The sequence below is a fragment of the Aquarana catesbeiana genome, linkage group LG05 (assembly GCF_042186555.1).
Source record: "Aquarana catesbeiana isolate 2022-GZ linkage group LG05, ASM4218655v1, whole genome shotgun sequence".
Lineage (NCBI taxonomy): Eukaryota > Metazoa > Chordata > Amphibia > Anura > Ranidae > Aquarana > Aquarana catesbeiana.
The window spans coordinates 606,020,819-606,038,156 of NC_133328.1; the positions used below are offsets into that span (position 1 = coordinate 606,020,819).

The 17,338-nt window shown below is 45.4% G+C and overlaps 1 protein-coding gene across 1 annotated transcript in view; it reads right to left on the reverse strand.

Annotated features, from left to right (window-relative positions):
* MTBP (MDM2 binding protein) overlaps positions 1-17,338 on the reverse strand; it is a 101,727-nt gene that overhangs the window by 72,136 nt on the left and 12,253 nt on the right. The window contains 4 exon segments of the mRNA XM_073632205.1: positions 743-857; positions 10,013-10,151; positions 12,498-12,556; positions 16,266-16,417. Coding sequence (XP_073488306.1) covers positions 743-857; positions 10,013-10,151; positions 12,498-12,556; positions 16,266-16,417 — 465 coding nt within the window.

Sequence of the window (17,338 nt, forward strand, 5' to 3'; positions counted from 1 at the left end):
CCCTCTCTGTCCAGCGAGGTCTACGAGTGTGTCGGCCGCCTGGGATTCTCCTTCCTGATTGTCTGACTCACAGAAGCAGCGCCATTGGCTCCAGCTGCTGTCAAAGTCAGCTAGCCAATCAGGGAAGAGAGGGGGCGGGGCCAGGGCTCCATGCCTGAATGGACACGGGGAGCTGTGACTCAGCTCTGGTTCCCCTATAGCAAGCTGCTTGCTGTGGGGGCACTGAACAGGAGGGAGGGGCCAGGATCACAGAAGAGGGACCCAAGAAGAGGAGGATCGGGGCTGCTCTGTGCAAATCCACTGCAACAGAGCAGGTAAGTATAACATGTTTATTATTTTAATGGGGGAAAAAAAAATAACCACAAGCCTTTATAAATCACTTTAAGTCAAACCCAAAATTTGGGGTGCTAGAACACGCACATTTTTTTTTTCTTTTCAATTCTTCATTTAGGAAAATATGCACATTCTGACTTCAAAAATAGGTCAAGAGCTAGCCCATTCCTTCCTGCAACTTGCGTTCCTACGGCTGCTGATCGTGTTGAAGAACCAATAAAAGAGATGCAGAAGATATGCTGGGGTTGGGGTATTTGCCACCAACCACATTTCTTTGCATATTAGAGCCTCGGATTTGGGGTCCCTGGGGTGGTTAAGAAGGGTGATGGTGCCTGAACTTCAAACCTAAAGTCTATTTGATGCATATAAAAAAAAAAAAAAAACACACACCACAAAAAAAAAAGTTTACCTTACGCTCATTTATTTCAGTAGAGCCTCTCCATAACTCTTGTGGATCAATTGAACTCCTAAGACCTTCGGAAGCAACTATAGAAGCTGAGAGGTAATTCGATATCTTATGCCACCTGCAAGAATACATACTTTGTGATAATTCATTTTTATTGATTTTTTGGAAGAAAACATACAATACTTGAAGGTAATTCACACTTTTATTAAACTAAATTACCTTTGAAAATACTTTGGCGATTACAGAAAGCCGCGCCAACAGAAATGCTCCTAAAAACGCCAATTGCCCATTTGGCATACAGATCCAATGGTCTCATGAGACACGGACCTGAAACCAGTATGCAAATTGAGAGTTCTAGGTCTGCTCTGACTTCAAGGTTTGCATGCATGTTCCAGATCAGCGATCCCAAAGGAGTCAGAGGATCAGGTATAACTACCAAGCCAATAACATTTTCAGAAGGCAGCCTGTAATAGTGGCCTGTGTATTTAATTTTGGCACATGCTTCCTATAAAAGGATCACCAAAAGCAATATAATATAAATATATATATATATATATATATATATACATATACATATATACATACATACATACACACACACACTATATTACCAAAAGTATTGCGACGCCTGCCTTTACAGGCACATGAACTTTAATGGCATCCCAGTCTTATGCCCCGTACACACGGTCGGATTTTCCGACAGAAAATGTGCGATCGGAGCGTGTTGTCGGAAATTCCGACCGTGTGTACACAAATCCGACGCACAAAGTGCCACGCATGCTCAGAATAAATAAAGAGATGAAAGCTATTGGCTGCTGCCCCATTTATAGTCCCGACGTACGTGTTTTACGTCACCGCGTTCAGAATGATCGGATTTTCCAACAACTTTGTGTGACCGTGTGTATGCAAGACAAGTTTGAGCCAACATCCGTCGGAAAAAATCCTAGGATTTTGTTTTCGGAATGTCCGATCATGTGTATGGGGCATTAGTCCGTAGGGTTCAATATTGAGTTGGCCCACCCTTTGCAGCTGTAACAGCTTCAACTCTTCTGGGAAGGCTGTCCACAGGGTTTAGGTGTGTGTCTATGGGAATGTTTGATCATTCTTCCAGAAGCGCATTTGTGTGGTCAGGCACTGATGTTGGATGAGAAAGGTCTGGCTTGCAGGCTCCGCTCTAATTCACCCTAAGGGTTGAGGGTCAGGACTCTGTGCAGGCCAGCCAAGTTCCTCCACCCCAAACTCGCTTATCAATGTCTTTATGGACTCTGCTTTGTGCACTGGTCCCAATCATTTTTTTTTGGGGGGGGGGGGGGGGGGATTATGATGTGGGGTTGTTTTTCAGGGGTTGGGCTTGACCCCTCAGTCCCAGTGAAGAGGGCTCTTAAGGTGTCAGCATACCATTTTGGACAATTTCATGCTCCCAACTTTGTGGGAACAGTTTGGGGATGGCCCCTTCCTGATCCAACATGACTGCGCACCAGGGCACAAAGCAAGGTCCATAAAGACATGGATGAGTTTGGGGTGGAGCAACTTGACTGGCCTACACAGAGCCCTGACCTCAACCTGACAGAACACTTTCGGGGTGAATTAGACAGAAAACTGTAAGCCAGACCTTCTCATCCAACATCAGTGCCTGACCTCACAAATGCACTTCTGGAAGAATGGTCAAACATTCCCATAGACCAGTGTGCATGGAGCCTAACTTTGTTTCTCACTCTCGGTCTCTCTGATCCTGAAGCCTGTATATTTTTTTTAATCTCATTTTCACTTTTATTTATTAACTCAGTTTTAGCTTTTAGACTTAGCAGGAATTCTGTGAGTTATGTTGTATTTGTGTCTGCTAATAATTTTATTGTATTCTTTTTAGCAAAATATAGCGTTAATGTTTTCTTGGGGGGGCCCGTCAGGTAGTCTATACGGGTGCCTGATTTCTATCAGCAGCCCTGCCTGACGTCAACCCGATAGAACACTTTTGGGATGAATTAGAGCGAAGACAAGATCAGGGAGGCGCATGCGCGGCAGCCCCATGAACGGTCGCTCGTTCTGAGAGCTCCGCTCCACTTCGGCCTACGACCCCTGCCACAGCCACAAATAGCGGCGGAACCGGACCTTCGGACCCTCTCCTCACCTCTTGGAGTCCTGGGGGACCCCCTCGCATGACCGGGGGCTCGGCAAGACGGGACCTATCCCGATTCCTATACTCCGGCCCGCGGATTGCGGCCTCCACAAAAATGGCGGCGGTCGGCGCCACACGAGGCTCCTCAGGGAATCCGGAGGCATCCTTGGAAGACTTTCCACCCCTGCCCTCCCCCAGTGCCATGATGAAACCGCAAACTGTGAGTAATTCCCAGGATGGGTTATTAACAGGATCCCACATGAACTCCTTAGGCTGTAGCCCCATGGAAGTACCCCCCCTATCCCAGATGGAGGAGAGCTGCCCCCCACCCAGCCCTCAGGATGATCCCTCTGCTCCCATCCCTGCTGACTTAGCAGCCCTAATGAACACTTTCTCTAATATGCTTACAAGAGGTTTGGCACACAATGCCTCACAAATCACCACAACTATACAGGCTGACCTGCAGCAGCTGGGTGCACGCATTGAAGCAATCGAATCAAAGACTGATCAAATTGCTGCAGTTGCCAACCAGAACACTGACAGGATCCAAGAATTACATGACCAACTGGATATGGCATACTCAAAACTCGATGACCTCGAGAACAGGTCTCGCAGATACAACTTCAGACTAAGAGGCCTTCCAGAATCCTTTAAGGACACAGATAAAATTGTTCGTTCTTTTATCAAACATTTAATTCCGGATATACCAGATTACAGGCTGGAACTAGACCGGGCACATAGGGCCTTGCAACCTCCACGCCAAGACGGCCTACCCAGAGATATTGTGGTTAAACCCCATTTCTTCAGAGTCAAAGAAGAAGTCATGCACAGAGCGAGAGAATCAGAAAATCTCTCCTTCCAGGGACACTCGATTCAAATTTTTGCGGACCTTTCCCCCTTCACGATTCAGAGACGGAGATCATTAAAGCCTCTATTGAGCATCCTATCGCAAAAATCGATCGCCTACAGATGGTCGTTCCCCTTTCGCCTCAACTTTGCCTACCTAAACAAGTCTTACAGCTTCACAAATTTCGGAGATGGGGAACGTTTGCTACTACAACTGGGCCTTATATATCTCACTCGCCAACATCATCTACTGCCATGGATTCCAGAACACCTCAGTCTGCGAAGAGACCACCACCCTCGAGCCCCATCCAACCCTTATGGCATAAACAACAAGCCAAGAGATCCAAAGATGGACGCCCTCCTTAATGGAAAGTCTGCTATCAACAGTGCCTTCTCCTCTCCAGGATTCCCTGGGGCAACCTTCAGGCTATGGGACGCTGACATCCCAAGCCCCCGTTCTCCTCTGCCTGGCTTTTAGCCAGACCCTGTTTGGATGCTGAGACGTTTGCTTTGTTTTTTCTGTTGCTCCATTCCTCTCAGGACTCCTACAAGTTTGCTTTTACGGTTCTACTTTTTGTTTTTCTCTATGGCGGTTTGGCCGGAGTGGCTGCACTTCGCCTCCACGAGTTCCTGAGTGGTATTTTCCCCCACTCAGAAACACCTTCATAACCCCTTTTTCGGGGATCCCGTTTTTGGGAAAAACCTTTTTAGGGGGTGGCTGACTGCCCTCCCCCCTGTTAGGGTTCTTAGATTGTTATTTAGATACACTAAGTATGTCTGATCGTTTATATCATTTGTTTTACATTGTTTTTGACATGACCCGTCTCTCTTTCTCAGGGTCGATCCTCCCCCACTTTTTCCCCTCCTCATCTCACCTACTCCCGGAATCTCTCAGAGGCCTAACCATGTTGCTACATCCCAGATTCCAAAACCTTCAGGCAGCGGAGGCTTGGACACGAGCACGAATTTTGATGTCTCAGGTAGGCTCTTGTTGTGTGATGCGCACATCCCCCCCTCTGATCCATGCTCCCTGACACACACGTTCTTCCTTCCCAAATCTGTATAGCCACGCATAATGTACAAGGCATGAACTCCCCTGTCAAACGACGCAAATTATTTAATCACTACAAATCACAAAAAAATCGCAGTTCTCCTATTGCAAGAAACTCACTTCCCAGCCTCATACAACCCCTCCTTTTTACACGGTAACTACACTCAGTTTTTTCTTTCCAATGCTGAAAACAAATCTAAAGGGGTAGCCATCTGTTTTGCAAAACACCTTAAATTTTCCCCCTCCGAAGTTATTAAAGACCAGGCGGGCAGGTTTCTACTGGTAAAAAGGGACGATTGAGGGTTTATTATACTCATTTATCTCTTACTACGCCCCAAACAAAGGCCAGGCTTCCTTTTTCTCCACAATGTTGTCCACTCTAGGCCCAAAACTCGAGGGGAAAATAATAATGGGAGGTGACACGAACCTCCCTTTCGATACTTCCCTAGACAAATCGGGGTCGGGACCTTCTCGCTCCAGAAAACCCCCAAAACAAAGTACTAAAATAGCTTCCACTCTGCATTCTCTAGGCCTGGTGGACATATGGAGAGAAATGAACCCTAGGTCCAAAGACTTTACCCATTATTCCGCCCCACATCACCTCTACTCCAGAATCGACCACATTTTTATACAATCACATAACATCCCTAGGGCTAACAAAGCAGTTATTAGAGACTCCCCCATTTCGGACCACTCCTTGGTTCTCCTATATCTGCAACAATCTCCTAACCCGGGAAAAAAATTCATATGGCGCCTTAATGAAGGGCTCCTTAGTGACCCAATACAATGCTCGATTCTAGCTAAAGAAATTCAGGAATATTTTCGTTTAAATGACACGGGAGAAGTTTCTCCGGAAACGCTGTGGGCGGCCCATAAGGCAGTACTCAGAGGGAAGATTATTCAAATCTCCTCCAACCTTAAAAAGGAACGTACGGCTGACACTAATAACCTTAGGTTAAGATTTCAATCCCTGTCTAGAGCCCATAAGAGGAATCCCACTAAGGATTCTCTAGAGGCGCTGGAAAATGCGCGGACTTCTTTAAACCTGGCCCTCACCTCCGAGGCTGAGAAACAGCTCCGGTGGTCAGGCGCAAGCTTTTACCACCAGACTGACAAAATTGGAACTAAATTAGCCACCAAATTGTCTCCAAGATCTCGATCGGCTGCCTTCCCCAAAATTCGCACTCTTTCCGGCGAACTTTCTCAAAACCCAAAAAGTATAATGGAAACATTCCATAATTTTTATACATCATTATACAAACAAGAACAATCAACACCTGACCATTCTACATCAGATTTCCTGAATTGCTTACCCCTCCCCAAATTATCGTCTGAGCATTCAGACCTTCTGGACGATCCCATATCAGAAGTAGAAGTACTCAGGGTGATTAAACACCTGAAACAAAACTCGGCCCCGGGACCTGACGGCTTTTCCGCGGGTTATTACAAAAAATTCGGACCTATCTTAACTCCGTATTTGGTCAAATTCTTTAACTCTCTCAGGTCTGGCTCTCCCCTGGATAAAGCCCTCAATCTTGCCTTCATCTCGGTCATTCCAAAACCTGACAAAGACACGACTATGGTCTCCAATTACCGTCCTATTTCCTTAATTAACAATGATCTAAAAATATTAACTAAAGTTCTTTCCAACCGGTTAGCTTCCTGCATAGCAGTTTATATCAACAAAGACCAAGTGGGCTTTATCCCGGGGAGACAAGGACCTGACCAGATCAGAAGAGCAATTAACATGATCTCTCTTCTTAATTCTCAATGGGATGGAGGCCCCCCGCAACACGGCTATTTGTTATCCATCGATTTGCAAAAAGCTTTTGACAGTCACCTGGTCCTACTTATTCCATGTACTAGAACGTTGGGGTTTTGGTCAACATTTCATGAACATCCTTAGAGCCCTGTACTCCGGCCCCACTGCACAGGTCAGATTACAGGGCTACTATTCTGAACCTTTTACTATAGAAAGGGGTACTAGACAGGGGTGCCCGCTCTCCCCCCCTTCTGTTTGTCATAGCCATGGAATCCCTGGCTATTGCAGTTAGAACTCACCCTGACATCAAAGGGGTGGTGTGTGGTAAACGCGAGCACAAATGCGCCCTCTTTGCCGACGACTTGTTACTCTTCGTGACCTCCCCCCTAGTCTCTACTCCTAATATCTTCACTTTGCTAGATAAGTTTGGGGAGATATCGGGTCTACGAGTCAACGTAGCCAAATCTTCTGCCCTGAACATCTCGGTCCCTCCTAATGTTCTAGGTAGCCTTCAAAACCACTTTCCGTTTTCCTGGAACGAGGTCTCACTTCCATACCTAGGGGTCAATCTCACAGCAAATATAGCTTCTCTCTACTCTTCCAACTACCCTGCCACCTTTCGTAAATTGATTTTGGACCTATCCAATTGGGATAACCATAACTTATCTTGGCTAGGCCGTATTAATGCAGTCAAAATGACCCTCCTACCCCGTATTCTTTACTTATTCAGATCCTTGCCCATCCCTATCCATAAATCACAAGTTCACCTACTCCAATCCAAAATCATAAAATTCATTTGGGGATCAAGGGGAAGTCGCTGTGCACAACACATTCTATTCCGCCCCAAATCACAAGGGGGTCTAGCTCTACCCAACATTTGGTGGTATTATCAGGCTGACCAGCTGGCCCAGATCTCCATTGTATATTCAAAGGGCCAGAAACCTGATTGGGTATCAATGGAACGTCTTGCAGTCCCTCACCACACGATTGATTTTTTACTTTGGTCTCCCTCTAAATTGAGACCACCCATTCTAGCCCCCACATTATCACACTCTCTTGCATTATGTGACCGACTCTATAAAAATCCCTCCCCGATTTCCCCCCTTAAACCCCTGACACATATTTTTCATAACCCTGACTTCCCGCCGGGAATGAACATTTTAGCGTTTAGTTGGTGGTTGAACAAAGGATTACTCAGAATAGGGAACTATTTCTCCTCCACAGGCCCACTTTCTTTGGCCTTCTGTACAAGTAAGCTTGAAATGCCCCCTGCCGAACGTTTTCGCTTTATGCAGATCCAACATTTCCTTCATTCCATTTGGCCAAACAAACCAGAGCCCCCTTCAATAACTAATTATGAATCATGGTGTTCGGGTGCTGTGGATCAGAGAGGGGGGATCTCAATCATATATGCTTCACTTGCCTCTGCGGTGTCCAAGCCTCCATACGCCTTGTCCTGGGAAAAAGACCTTGATATCTCATGGGAAAGTGATCAATGGTTTTACTGCTTTCATCGCTCATTTAAGGGAATCCTTAATGTTTCCCTCATGGAGGGCAGCATTAAGGTGCTCATGAGATGGTACAGGGTACCCTATCTTCTGGCTAAGATATATCCTGATGCTTCCCTGCTGTGCTTCCGTGGTTGCAACCACATAGGGACTCTGCTCCACGTATGGTGGACATGTCCACGGATAAGGGCTTATGGAACAAAGTATTCTCAGTGATCCGCAAAATATCCACCGCTCAGATTCCTCAAATTCCAGAGATTGCCCTATTGAATCTGAAAGTAGATAAGGTTGATAAATATACCCAACAACTGATCTTCTTCATTCTACTGGGCACCAAAATAACAATAGCCTCTTGCTGGAAAAAACACAGAGTCCCATTCACAGCGGTGAAGCATAAAATTTCCTGGATTATGGCACAAGAAAAGATAGTGAGCATTATCCAGGATAAAGTTAGTAAGTTTGAGCTAATCTGGGAACCTTGGGCCAACTTTTGTCATATTTCCTTACGCCCTGGCATTAGCCTACCAGGGCAACAGGCTCTCTGAGAGACTCCGCCGTTATTCCTCATCAAGTGCGATGGTCTTCCCCCCCCCCTGCTTCCCACTCCACTAGTCTACCTGACTACCCTCTCCCTTTAGTACCTCAGACTCTCTGATTGTTCTCTATGTAAACTGTTCAACCCTGATAATTATTTAATTATTTGTGTACTTCTCTTTTACCCTTTTTCGGAGGGACATGGTAATACCCTAACAACCTCTGGCTCCATGGCCCCAGGGCTATCCCGATTGATTAAATAACTCCCTCTATGAGGATATCTATGGTCCTATGTTAGTTTGACCACTCGTATATAACCATTAACGGGGTTGGACATTTCTCATTGCCACATTTAGATATTGATATTGGGCTACCCCATATAGATAAGACTCGACCGAGGTTGGGGTTCCGGGAGGAGGGAGCGGCCTCAAGCCCGCAGTGAGTTCCCATAGGGGCGGGTGGCGGGCGTCTCTCCTGACCCCTGATCCCTTGCAAATAATGGAATAAAGTCTTCCTCATTCTTTACAACCACTCCTCACTTAACCCGGTAAATGAGTTATACCTGACCCCTGTAGGTTTTTGTTCTGGCAGAATACACATCCTTTATTGTCCTATCGCCAGAGACATGTCTATTTTAGTTTATAATTTTGATATACTTTAAACTGTAGCTCAGAAATTTGCTGGTTGGACCTTTCATTTTACATCTTGCATTGTGAGGTTTTTCCTCGAATTAATTTGCTTCTTATGTATCTTCATATCTTCTTACCATGTAATGCCTTATACATAGGTTCTGTAAAAAATTTTTTGCTACTACTAATAAAAATTTATTGAAAGGAATTAGAGCGAAGACTGTGAACCAGGCCTTCTTGTCCAACATCAGTGCCTGACCTCACAAATGTGCTTCTGGAAGAATGGTCACACCTTCCCAGAAGAGTTGAAGCTGTTATAGCTGCAAAGGGTGGGCCAACTCAATATTGAACCCTACGGACTAAGACGCCATCAAAGTTCATTTGAGTGTAAAGGCAGGTGTCCCAATACTTTTGGTAATATAGTATATAGTATATATTATATATATATATATATATATATATATATATATATATATATATATATATATATACATTCAAGTTTTAGGAGAAATTTACCATATACACTTGCGCCAATGTCATCGGCGGATGCGCGCTAAAGAAAGGGCACGATCATGCCGTTTCTATAGGGCCTGTGCAGTGACCGCCGCAGCATGCGCTGGAGTGATGCACCGACTCTGGCCAGTCACAGAGCTGGAGTCCATGGCCCCAGAAGGAAGAGGGGTGAAGATGGACGCGGGCACCAGCGGGGACATTGTGGGCTTAGTTTGCAGGTAAGTGGCACATAATAGGCTAGTATGCGATGCATACTAGCCCATTAAGCTTTTACTTTGCAGGGGAATAAAGAAAGTAAAACCCATCAGCCTTACCCTTTTTTTTCTCTTGTCACAATAGTTATCTTGGCCGCATGCCATTCTCTCAGGTGTTTGATTGCCCCCAGTGCAAGTAAACACTCCTTCAACTTTGGAACATCCGGAGAGATCAGTAGGATGTCCACCAATGCTTTCCCTGTGAACCAGAATAAAACATAACTTTAAAAGAACAATAAACATTTATTTGTTAATGTTGTAGTGACGTGACAGCCAATGGGGGGTGACCAGGCATCAGAGATTCAAAGAAGGATGTTGGATTCTGGAGTTTGGTTTTCACAGCGGAAAGCAGGAAAAGTATGGCCAAAGCTCTTTTGGCTGTACTTCTCCTGTGGGTCTATAGGACTGCACTTCGTTTTGCACTCCTGTGACCAGTTTTCAGACAACAGTGGCCTTTAGCCCACTCAGCCAGTGCAGGCTCTGGAGAGATCCTGACTTTAAAGGATAAGTTTACCTTTTCTAACATGTTACACCTGTATTTAGCTGCAGCAGGCCCCTCAGATCCCCGCTGTGACAGCTGACCGAGGGATCTTCTCCCCGTGTCAGCTGCCACAAATTTAAAAAATTATGTGGCCGTGCTGGGCTCAGCCCACCTAGCCGCATCAGTCATTCACAGAGTTCTGTGAATGGGAAACTAGAACTACTGACAGCTGATGAACTATCATGGCGCTGTTGAGGTTCGTTGAAAGTTTGTGTTAGGTTGTTACTGTATGCTCATACTAGGTACAAGCACGCTGCATACACACAGGGAAAATAAGAACTTTGGATGGAAAAAGGGGTCCCAGATAGCCCACAAAGATATAAATGTCCCCAGAACAAGGGATGTCAACCAGTTATAGAAGTGTATTAAAAGCTTCCTCAGGCGAGAAAATTTCAGCGATATGGGTTATGTTCCCAGTCATGCATCACAGAAGCAGCATGGCCAGTGGCCTCTGGTTCACCAGAAAAGGCAGCCTGACTAGACCCCTCATGACAATAAAAAGAGAATGCTGATGTTGGAAAACTAAAAGATGTCCGGTCATATCACCATGTCCAGAGCAGGGGGAGAGAGGGAGAGGTGCGGATATGACCGGACATCTCTAGTTTTCCAACATCAGCCTCATCTTTTTGAATGTCAAGAGGGGTCTGGGCAGGCTGCCTTTTCTGGTGAACCGGAGGCCACTGGCCATGCTGCTTCTGTGATATACAACTAGGAACATAACCCATATCTCTGAAATGTTCTCACCTAAGGAAGCTTTATATACACTTCCATAACTGGCTGACATCCCTTGTACTAGGGACATTTACATCTTTTTGGACTATCTGGAACCCCTTTTTCCATCTAAAGTTTCTTTTCCCTAGGGACCCTCAACATTATAGAACCTGCTCCATTTGTAATATTTCATTGGCTATAGTTGTCCTGATCTGATATCCAAAAGGCAATCCCCTGAAGAAGACCACACAGGTCGAAACGCGTTGGGGCCTCTTAGAAGCATACTATCAGAATTTGTTGCTATACGGTGTATTTTTACCAATTGTGTGTCTACATTCATTTTTTTTTGTGCTTATACTCGCTCCTGGACATTTTCAGGTCCATGGGAGATCATTTTAACAAATCTCTCAATAAAACATTCCATTTTATCTATACCTTATGTGTTATCCTCTTTGGGTGTCACAAAGCCCATGTGCCTTTTTTCCCCCCATTCCCTCTGTGGATTATCTTCTTGAATATGTAGTGGGGCTGACACCAACCTTCAGTAGACTTTTAGCTGCATGCTAGGATATATGATGTGCATTTATTATTTTTTTTTCAAATGGTGAACTTATCCATTAAAATGTCATGATCCACCCAGATCCCTGACAAGCAGGTGGTTCAGCCTCTCTGTGCACTGCTGAGAGCCTGAGCCAGCCGCTCCAGTGAGCAGTAGAGGGGCAGAGCAGAGAGCCGGTGACTGACAGTCACCGGCTCTCTGCTCACGGAAGACTGAGAACGGAGTGATCAGTGGTCTTTGATTGTTCAGTTCTCGGTCTTAGAGGCGGCGAGGAGACAGGCGCAGCATCCACACTTCAGCGAGTATGATTTTTAGTTTTAAATACCGCACTTCCCCTTTAAGAAGGCATAGATATGGCACAGGCAGTAGAAATATCTGGTAACAGAAGACTTTAACGAATGAGTTGTATGACAAAAGGCACCACCTTTTGTACATTTTACTACTACAGCTGAGCAATTCCATGTGTTAGGTTAGGGAGAGTTAAAATGTAAAGTCTAGTAAAATTGACATATTTAGAATAGAAGGGGAACATTTTGTTGAATAACAGGTCATTTTACTATGGATGTTAATGGGAAAGTGATATTAAATTTTTTGCTAATTTTTATAAAATACTTCTACAAAAAACAAAAAATGTATATGTTTTACTACTGCTAGTAAGCCCCATTTATCATGAAAACACTACCTCCAAATCAGAGGTCTATCTTGCATAATAAAAAGTGAAGTGAAAACATTACCTGGTGCTGGAAGCTTGTCAGCCAACTGATGGAGTAACTCGGCACATTCTTCATACAAGCTGACAGAGTTAAGAGGGAATAGATTGAGAGGCGTAGAACAGCAAGAACGTTTACGCACGATGCTACAATTTTGTACAAATCACCACACATCGAAAAATTAGCTATGAAAAAGGATCTGACACATATACGCAGCTACCAGATCCGCCATTCCTTTAGGCCCCTTTCACACTTGTGCGACTTGTCCTGCAACTTGGGACTGCAAAGACGCATGACAAGTCGTATCCCATTATTTCCAATGAGTACTATTTATATCTGTGCGACTTCAAATCGCACTGACTTTAAAGTAATCCCTTCACTACTTTGGTCCGACTTTGATGTGAGTTGAGGTCCACAGACCTCAAGTTTACACAGGCAGTTCCTGAAATCGCCTAGAAATCGCAGTGTGAAAGGGTTTAAATGAGCACCCCCCCTCCCCCCCCACAACACAACACAACCTGGGACAACTCCATATATCTAAAAGATATGTGAACACAGGTATCAAAAGGAAATTGCATCTATGTACCTACAATGTAAGATTCCATTATAAATTTCATTTGTTGTGCCCTTTCAACAAGCTTTCTAAGCTTATCTGAAATATGGAACTCACACACCCACATACCAAGACCTCTGGGGTGGCACACACACCATACATGTTGTATTCATAAAGCTGTAAATCTGCCATTCGCCAAACATTGTCTGCAGGTTGATCTTCCAGATGCATGTATTTTACAAAATGACAGCGAAAAATTCACCACCGGTGAATGCGAAAATCCAATTTCCTGCTTGTGCCATTGTATTTTAAGCTGAATTCCAGGAAGATATAAAAACAACAGAAATGAATGCAGCTCTGTAGTCATTAAAGCCTCATCAAATGTATTTTGTAAATATAAGCAGTGTAAGTACCCGAATTTGACCTAGTGTCAGCCTCTTGCAGTCCCTGTACAGCAAAGCTTAGACTGGGAGCAGGAGGAGAAGCCCAAGGAACCACTTCATGTTCTGACAAGAAATGCGGTTAGAAAGGGAAAGCAGAGTTAGCGAGATGAGCTCTGCTCCTTACTATGCTGCTTCTCCTTTTACTGTCCAATCACTGGCTGGGGTCCAAACCCACCTCAGAGAAAGTAATTTGAATGATGCTGGTCTTTAGACTGACAACATCCAGAGTCATCATGTGCTTTGTTACACGTAGGGAATATGTGTAACAAACGTGCCCTACAGCTTATAGGACAGCAGAAGAATCAATTACCACTCCTCCTCTCCTTTGTTCTTTCATCAGCATATTTACATAAAGCTGATTTAATTGGCTCCCTGTGCTGCCTCTGCCTTTCACAGTCAATGCTTTGCTGTACAGGGAATAGCAAACCAAATACAGCGACACGCAATAGTTGCATTCTGAAAATGATTATAACAGCTTATTTATGAATACAGAGTTGCATTAAAAGGGTTATAAAGGCAGAAGATTTTTTTATCTCAATGCATTCTGCCTTCTGTGTGCAGCAGCCCCCCTAATAAATTACCAGAGCCCCATCTCTGTCCAGCGATGTCCACAAGTGTCTTGGCTGTCCGGGACTCTCCCTCCCGATTGGCTAAGACATAGCAGCAGCACCATTGGTTCCCGCTGCTGTCTAAGTCAGTTAGCCAATCAGGAGAGAGAGGGGGCAGGGCCGAACCACAGCGCAGTGTCTGAATGGACACACTGAGCTTCAGCTGGGCTTGGGTGCCCCCATAGCAAGCTGTTTGCTGTGGGGGCACTCAACAGGAGGGAGGGGCCAGGAGCACCGCAAAGACACCTGAGAAGAGGAGGATCTGGGCTGCTCTGTGAAAATCCACTGCATAGAGCAGGCAAGTATAACGTTTGTTATTTTTATAGCAAACAAAAAAACAAGACTTTATAACCACTTTGAGGCTCGGTTCACACGGGGGCGACTTGTCAGGCGACCTAGCCGCCTGACAAGTCGCCTCCCGTTCTGTGCTATGGAACCATTCTAATAGGAGCGACGCAAGTCGCTCCGACTTAGAAGAAAGGTTCCTGCACTACTTTGGGGGCGACTTGCATAGACTTCTATACAGAAGTCGTCCTGCAAGTCGCCCCGGCAGTCGTGTGCAGGTCGCCTCGGTGAGGCGACCTGCAAGTCGTGCAAGTCGTGCCGCCTCTGGTGTGAACCGAGGCTAAGAGAGAAGGATTTTTTTTTTTTGCAAATCATACTTACCTCAGTGCCTCTACTGTGAGAACCAAGCAATAGAACACCACTGATGACTCGGTTTTTAGAGATCCCCGAGTAGAGAGCTGCAGACTGTCAGACACAGCTCTCTGCTCGGCCCCTCCTTTATCACTGGAGCGCAGGGCTGATGAGGGGCGGGGAGCGGCTGTCTCAGTCTCTCATTGGCTTTGAGAGCCTGAGACGGATGCCAGTCCAGGCACCAGGTGGATCCAGACTTTGCCTGCACTGATATCCATGACATCAACAGAGAGCGGACTTCAGTCTTCAGTCCGCTCTCTGCTGAAAACGGGTCACAGGAGTGCAAAACGAATTGCACTCCTGTAATCAATAGGAGAAGTACAGCCAAAACAAGCTTTGGCTGCACTTCTCCTTTAATTCATGGAAAGGTGTGCATACAGGTTATCTGTACACTCGCCTTTAGATTTGCCAACAGATAAGGCAATGACAGATTTTTAAACTATGTAGATAAACCCTTGAACTAACATAGCTGCTGGTAAAGCTAAAGCAAGCCATAGTCAGATCGAATCTCGGTTGGTCCTTTCTGTACGGGCCGAGAGACTATCTATGGGCAGGCTGGTTGTATTGAAGTTGATACATTGATCGACTTCAGTACAACCAGTCTGTCAGATTTGTATTTTTTTTTTAAATCATTGCCGGCAGTTCTAGGTGCCAGCAGTAACCATTGTGTTCTGCCTTGTTTGTGCTGGAGTCTGCACTGGACTGACTGGATCAGTCAATGGTCGTGTGTGGGCAAAGTAGGAAAGAATTCCTCCTGTAGGCAATTCCCACTTTTAAGGGATGGTAACACAAGCTGTTGGGGTTTGGGCTGCTGCCTTTATGCTACAACCTTATGGTCGTTTCCGCATGTAGACTTGGAGTAGTAGGAAGGAAGTAGCGCCCAGTGTCCAAAAGAATCCAGATTTGAAAGTAGGTTAAAAGGTATTTGTTTGTAATACCGACAAGTACAAAAAAGCCAACGCGTTTCAAGGGAAAGGACTTCCCCCTCTGCAGGGCTGCTGCTGCATGCTATTTTAATTGACTAAAAATTCCCAATAAATATTTGCAAGGTATCAGAGTGCACACTGACAGAATGACAGCTGTGGTAGCAGGTGCAGCAATGAGCTGAAACCACAGCTGTCATTCTGTCAGTGTGCACGCCGATACCTTCAACTATTTATCCGGCTTGGGTACTTTCCCCCCCCCCACAATTGAAATAGTATGCAGCAACATCCCTGAAGGGGGGGGGGTGCTCCCCCCGAAACGCGTTGGCATTTATGTACTTGATATTACGAATACCATTTAACCTACTTTCAAAATCGACATTCTTTTGGACACCAGGCGCTACTTCCTTCCTACTTCTAGTCTCCATTGTGTTCTGCTGGCAGGGAAGGCTCTCTGTGATCCCAGCTGGCAAAAACACAATAGCGCAGCAGGATGAACAGAGTGACTATGTTGATGGAGGAATCAAGCCATTTTCTCTTTCTTTCTTTCCTGTGGGGAGATAACATACCTGGTTTGGGACACAGAGTCCCTGCTGTCATCATCACCTTCCTCTGAGTTTTGCAGAGCACACACACATTCATCAACAGCGCATGGAGGAGGTTCTGATCCATCATCAGGGAAGGACACCAGGCTCTGATCTTCCCAATCCGAACTAGAGAACTGAGGAGATTTTTACAACATGATTATTTTTACAAACACTAGTCCTGACAATAAAAGAACTGATAGACACAAAGCGCTATACATTGCCTTTGACTATAGCGGCTTCTCCAGATTCTCATTTTAAAATTGAACCCAAGGAAGATTTTCTTAAGAACTACCCTTGCAGTGCGGGGGAGCCACACAGGTAGTTTTTAAATATCCCCAGAGTTTAGCTTTGAAATGAGAATTTAGTGAAGCCGCTATAATCAACCCCAACAGGCCCTTCTGTCATAAATGCTTCCTCCTGCAAGTCAGTGGTAATAGACATTGAGCTGCGCAGATCAGAGTACATTTACAGTACCATGTCTTAAAGGGGACGTACAGGTACGCCCATTTGCGCAGCTGTGCCACTGTGCCGACAGACATCGTCGTGCGCTGGTCGGCAAGAGGCTAAAGAAAAGCATCCCCACAACATGATGCTGCCTCCACCATCTTTCATGGTGGGGATGGTGTGTTCAGGGTGATGTGCAGTGTTAGTTTTCTGCCATACAACGCTTTTAGGCCAAAAAGTTCCATAGTTTTAGTCTCATCTGACCAGAGCACCTTCTTCCACATGTTTGCTGTGTCCCCCACATGGCTTCTCACAAACAGCAAACAGGACTTCTTATGTCTTTCTTTCAATGATGACTTTCTTCTTGCCACTCTTCCATAAAGGCCAGATTTGTGAAGCGCACGACTAATAGTTGTCCTGAGGACAGATTCTCCCACCTGAGCTGTGGATCTCTGCAGCTCCTCCAGAGTTACCACGGGCCTTTTCACTGCTTCCCGGCCTGTCAGTTTAGGTGGACGGCCATGTCTTGGTAGGTTTGCAGTTGTGCCATACTCTTTCTATTTTCGGATGAAGGATTGAACAGAGCTCCGTGAGATGTTCAGAGCTTGGGA